The sequence below is a fragment of the Myotis brandtii genome, unplaced genomic scaffold (genome assembly GCF_000412655.1).
Source record: "Myotis brandtii unplaced genomic scaffold, ASM41265v1 scaffold281, whole genome shotgun sequence".
Classification (NCBI taxonomy): domain Eukaryota; kingdom Metazoa; phylum Chordata; class Mammalia; order Chiroptera; family Vespertilionidae; genus Myotis; species Myotis brandtii.
In genome coordinates this window covers 130,045-136,145 of record NW_005360721.1, presented here as the reverse complement: position 1 = coordinate 136,145, position 6,101 = coordinate 130,045, and the positions used below count along the sequence as shown (strand labels likewise).

At 42.4% G+C, this 6,101-nt stretch overlaps 1 protein-coding gene across 6 annotated transcripts in view; it reads left to right on the top strand.

The window, feature by feature from the left end:
* The window catches only part of IL1RL2 (interleukin 1 receptor-like 2), a 68,987-nt gene that overhangs the window by 21,448 nt on the left and 41,438 nt on the right, over positions 1-6,101 (top strand). For all 6 annotated transcript variants that reach the window (XR_001362621.1, XM_014541869.1, XM_014541870.1 and 3 more), the window contains 2 exons: positions 2,356-2,485; positions 3,231-3,367. Coding sequence is in view for 5 of the 6 variants with exons in the window: in XM_014541869.1 (XP_014397355.1) it covers positions 2,356-2,485; positions 3,231-3,367 (267 nt within the window). In the remaining variant the exon portion in view is untranslated. The remainder of the gene's footprint in view (positions 1-2,355; positions 2,486-3,230; positions 3,368-6,101) is intronic.

Sequence of the window (6,101 nt, the reverse complement as noted above, 5' to 3'; positions counted from 1 at the left end):
GGGTGGGGGAGATGAAAAGAAAAGATAGGGAACCTCCAGTAAATGTAATCCCCCAAAGGTAGAGAAACTCAGATATGAAAGAAATGAGAAAGCTTATCAAGCAATAAGTGGAAAGGAGATAAAATCTTTTAAAAGGCGTTGGTCCTACATACGTATTTTAATAAAGGTCTTGTAAACTTCCAAGGAAATAATAAAGCTCATAACAGGATATTTGTCTACATATCACCATGTGACTTCGCCAGTGGATTTCACAAACACCCAGAAAAGATTAGTATATCTGTTATTGACTCTCTTAATTAACTTTCCCCCACTTCTTGTCTTTGAAAATTCTAGCCAATGTGTTTAGACACTAAAGAGAAAAGAGATGTAAACTGCTGTGAAAGAGGAAGGGGGTAAACATATAATTATTTTAAATGACCTATGGATATCTACTTGGAAATTATAAGAAAATTCTCTAATAAAAACTATGATAACTAGCAATTCTTCTGTAAGGAATTCCAATATAAAATAAACTTTCAAAGCTAATAGCATTTTTATATGCCTGAAATAATCATATATTATGTAATTAGAGAAATGGCATTCAAAATTGCAACAAAATAGCAAAATATTAAGAAATAAAAAGAACAGGAAATTTGAAAGACCTGCCTACATTAAAAAAAAAATTTGCAACATTTAAGCAAGGACATTAAAAAAGACAAGTCTTTGTGATTCCTTAGCATGTTTCCAAATGGGACACTCGGTATCAGAAGTAGGTTATTTCTCTCAGATAAATGTACATGTTTAATATCTCACCAATTAAATGCCACGGAATGTCCTGAAACTTGACAAAGCTTTTCTAAAGTCATGTCAAAAAATGCTGGCAAGAGTCAGCAAAGAAATAATCGAATAGAAGAAATTTACTATATATTAAAGTATATTATAAAGTTATAATAAATACATATTAATATTTGCATACAAATAGGTTAAAGTAACATAAAACAATAAGCAGATGCTGGAATATATAGGAATTTAGTAAAACAGATTTGGGGCATTTAAAAATGTGTAGGGAAAGAGAAATATAGTATATATGTGAAGTTAATATAACTTGTTAAATTTGAAGACTATGTAGTTTATTCTTTATCTTATAACAGACACAAAAATACATTTTTGATGAATTAAAGAAATATCTATATATATAAAAGGCTAAGTAACTGACCATCCGTCCGACCAACTGACCGGCTGGTACATAAGACCCGCACTGGCAATCTATAATAATAGAAGTGTAATATGCTAATGAGACCGGACAGCTGGACGTCCTTCCGGACAAAGCCAGGGCTGCAAGGGCCGAGGCAAGCCTCCGTGGCTGCAAGGGCCAAGCCCCTTGCATGAATTTCGGGCATCGGGCCTCTAGTTTAAAAATAAACGTTGACTTGCGCATGCGTGATATTTGTCCCTGTCTGATACTGGCCTCCCATTTAAATCAATTCGAAGACAGTTTTCCATGATGCTAGCATTTGTGATGACTATTAATAAGTCACAGGAGAAACTCTAGACAGAGTAGAAATATTCCTACCTGAACCTGTTTTCAGACATGGTCAGTTATATGTTGCTTTCTCTTGAATTCAAAGAGCATGTGATGTTAAAGTTAAAGTTGTAAATACTTCATCACAAGGGAAATTAGTCAAGCACTCTGAAAGTGTTTTTACTCTTAATGTGGTATACAGGGAGATATTAGAATAAGTTTAATCAATTTATCAGTCATTGTTTTTATATCATGTTTTTGTTGTTTTCATATCATGTTTTTGTTGTTTTTATATCATGTTTTGTTGTTTTTATATCATGTCTTTGTTGTTGTTATATCATGTTGTTATTGTTTATTTATTAATCAATTTATATATCATTTTCATATAGATTTTATGAATTTTCTTTAATCTCTGACACTTCTATTATAGAGAAAGGGCGAGTAGCAATATTAAAATATTTCTTCTAATTAATTTCTTTTCAATGTGCATGAATCTGTGCACCAGGCCACTAGTTTATAAATAAAACCACAGAAGTGACATTAAAAAATAAAGACTTTTTTTTTAATCTAATGCCAAAATGATGTACTTTCAAAAATAAAATCAGTGGAAGAAATCACAAAAGATCAAAAATTAGACTAGCATAAAAAATATAGATGGCGCTATAGATGAAAAACAGTGAAGACACAAGCTCCAGTGTCCCTTGTGACCTCTGCCCAGTAAAGCAGATCAGCACTGACCACAGGAGTGTGTTTTTGGTGATGAGAAGGTAGTCAAGGCTCAAAAACAGGGCGTATTTGTTAAGCAGATCACTTAGGGTAGAATTTTTATGGAGTGTTTGTGACTGCGGTTTCAGGCTCCACCCTTACTGTGAACTGCACCATCATAGACTCGAGGGACAACACCAACCTGCGCAGCTGGAGGGTCGGCAGCACTTGGGTGGACGTGTACTACCAAGAGTCCAAGCGGGTCCAAGAAGGAAACGAGTAGGTGTTTTGTTGTCCTGGCTTCTCTGCGAGCCAGCGACACTTTCTCCAGTTCAGTGATTGGGTTAGTACTGCTGCCTGAGAAGGTTCCTGCCTTCTCGTCGCTCCTTTTGCTTTGTCTCTCGAAGATCTCAGTGCTATGTGTGGGCGAGCAACTGTTCAAAGATTGTCACTCTCCTGCGTCCTCGTTCCAGATGAGGTGGACGGGAGGCGTGGCCTGCTGGAATGAGATCCATTTCTGTCAGCTGCTACTGAAAACCAGTCTCATTTCCAGGCACGTGATGGACCAGAGGCCTTCAGCCTTAAGCAGGAAACACGTGGCAATACAGGGACCCTTGGGGAGCAGTGCATGGTCATTAGCTGACTGAGGGCATGAGCCCCATTTACGATGGTATGAATCTCATGATGTGGAACAAGACTCATGAGGTCAGAGGGCAGGGACGTGTGTTGGGCCTTGCAGTGTAGATAAGTTAGGGTAAGTGGAGAGGGAGAGGGGAAGTCCTTTAGGGTGGAAGATGGGAGTCTACAGTGAACAGAACCACACTTCCTTGTCACAATGTCCCCAAGAGAATGCAAGTTTAGAACTACACCATGCACACACCTCACTGAACTACTCGGGGAGTATTTGTAGGTGCACGGCGGCTGGAGTGTCTCTAGGAAAGAACCTGGTTCTCCAGACGAGGGGTCATGAAACACGTCAGGGAAGATATGACTCAGGTACTAATGATCGACTCCTCTTTCACAGAACCCACGTTGCTTTTAAGGAACATGCTGTTTACACAGTTGGCATAACCTTTTTAGAAGTGAAAATGGAAGATTACGGCCGTCCCTTCACATGCCATGCTGGTGTGTCTGCAGCATACTTCATGCTAAAGCCCCCAGGTAATGTTCCCGTGGGCCAAGTACTGCTCAGAGGGCTCAAATGGTGGCAAGGACACACACGGAAGACAATGGGCATGAAATGCAGGCATGTGGCAGCAGGGTGGTGGGACACAGACAAACCCAGCATGAGGTACAGGGTGAGTCTGAGAAGGCTTTCCAGGCGCTGCAACTCCAGCATGGGGTGTGTGGGGAGTGCCATGTTAACAGACGTGGGGAGTGTGAGGGGTGCCATGTTAACATATGTGGAATGCATGTGAAGTAACATGTTATCAGACGTGGAATGTGTGGGGAGTGCCATGTTATCAGACATGGAATGCGTGGGGAGTGTCATGTTAACAGACGTGGAATGCATGGGAGTGCCATTGTTAACATATGTGGAATGTGTGGGGAGTGCCATGTTAACAGTGACATGTTCTCCACCAAAGTTCTGGAAAACAGGTGTTCCTGTACCAAACCTGATTGCTCAATGTTTATAGTCATGTGCTTGTGATTTTCAGCCTTTAGGTGGTTTGTTATAAATAATTTGATATGAAAATAAAATGTTTATGTATCTTTTTATCGGGTAACTTTGTAAAATTATCTGCAGACACTGAGCAGAGGCCTTCAGACTTATGTACACACATTGCTCTCCTGACGCCGTGCAGAGCTTACCGTTGCCCACGGGAGGGGACACAGCCGGGGAGACCGCGATGCTGTAATCATAACCTGGAACACAGCTTAAACCGCCAGCGGGCGAGGGGAGGTGCTTGAAGACCCGTGTAAAATGCTGCCGTGCACTTTAGCAAGACCGTTTTTTCTTGATTCTATTAATACCAACTTGTTTCCTTGGCTAGCTACATGCAAGAGGGAGAGGGCTTGACTTGACAGTGTCCCTTGGCGATCAGTTTAACCATGCTTGCATGTGTCTAGCTAAAGTCCTACTCGAGAGGTTTCTCTAGAATTTTAACATCAACATTAGCTCAGTGGGTGCTGTATGGAGCTATAGAATGCGCCTTGGCCCCTGGCCTCCCGAGTGTCCGTCGCCTCCCTTCCAATAACAAGGAGTAGGGATGCGTCCACAGCAGCTGCAGTCCTGACACACAAGCACGTGCATGGCCCGGAGGCCATAGTCACTCTGCTCCGAGCTGCTTCAGCCGTGCGTGAGCACGCAGCACCTTCTCTCCTCACCTGGGCCCATGGGGACTCTGGGTTGCAACAGGTGAAAGAAGCCTTGGGCTTATCAGCCACCATTATCCATTTTTACTCTTCTCAAGGACTTTCTCTTGTCATAGAAAGTAAATTTTTAAGTTATTTTTTATTGATTTCAGAGAGGAAGGGAGAGGGAGAGAGAGATAGAAACATCAGTGATGAGAGAGAATCATTGATCAGCTGCCTCCTGCAAACCCCACACTGGGGATTGAGCCGCAACCCAGGCATGTGCCCTGACCAGGGAATCAAACCATGATCTCCTGGTTCATAGGTCGATGCTCGACCACTGAGTCATGCTGGCTGGGCAGAAAGTAATTTTTGGTTTCCCCCAATCAATCTTGTGCATCTGTCTCTCTTGGTGGCTCATCTGAGTGATTCTTGAGGCTCTATCACCAGTGCGGTCCTTTCTTATCCTCATCCCTGATAACCTTCCCACTCTCAGGGCTTCAGTGTCATCTCTGTGCAGGTGCAGCCCACATGTCCAGACGCATCCTCCCTCCCACCTCCCAGGTGGCGGCCTGCATTGCCAGCTGCTTGCTGGACTGATTCTGAACTTTGTGGAAGAGAAGGATGTCATATGTTTTTTTCAGTGTTGCTGCTTAGGCCTATGGGCTCATTGCTGCATCGGTGCTGTAGCATGCAGCCGTAGTTCATTCTTATTGCTGAATCCTATTTAACTGAATAACTAAATCACAGTTTATCTATTCTACTATAAATATGTCACCATTGAGTTGTTCCCACGTTGGAGCTATTCATAGATCATCTGCTTGGACATTTCAGGCTGTGAGTTGTTAGGTGGAGAGGCAGTCCTCCATGGTATATCCTCTAGTAGGATTACCACAGAGGACTCAGGGGCCACCCAGAGAGAAGAGGGGAGGAGACTGCACAAGACTTGAAGGAATTATCATTGAAATCGGCCTCAACCTAGAAGTGTGAGTTCTTTGTTTAGTGACCTTGACTAAAAATGACCAACATAGATTTTCTTTTTTGTCTTTTTCTTTTGTTTTTTAATGTTGACACTATTACAGATGTCCCTCAGTTCCCCCTCCCTTTGCCCGCAGCTAACCGCTCCCCCCTCCCCCCGCTCCGACATACACCACACTGTTGTCTGTGTTGATGGGGGCTGTGCGTATATGCTCTTTGGCCACTCTCTTCACCTTCTTTCATTCAGTCACCCACACCTCCAGCCCCCTCTAAGATCTGTCAGTCTGTTCCATGTGTCCATGCCTCTGGTTTTGTTTGGTTTATTTTGTTCATTAGATTCCACATATTAGTGAGATCATATGGTGTTTATCTTTCTCTGACTGGCTTATTTAACTTAGCATGATACTCTCCAGGTCCCATGCTGTCTCACAGGGTAAGAGCTCCTTTTTACTGCTGCATAGTATTTCATGGTGTAAATGTACCACAGCTTTTTTATCCACTCGTCTACTGATGGGCACTTGGGCTGTTTCCAGATCTTGGTTATCTATACTAATAAAAGGGTAATATGCTAATTAGACCGGATAGACTGGACGTCTTCCGGACATCCTTCTGGACAAAGCCA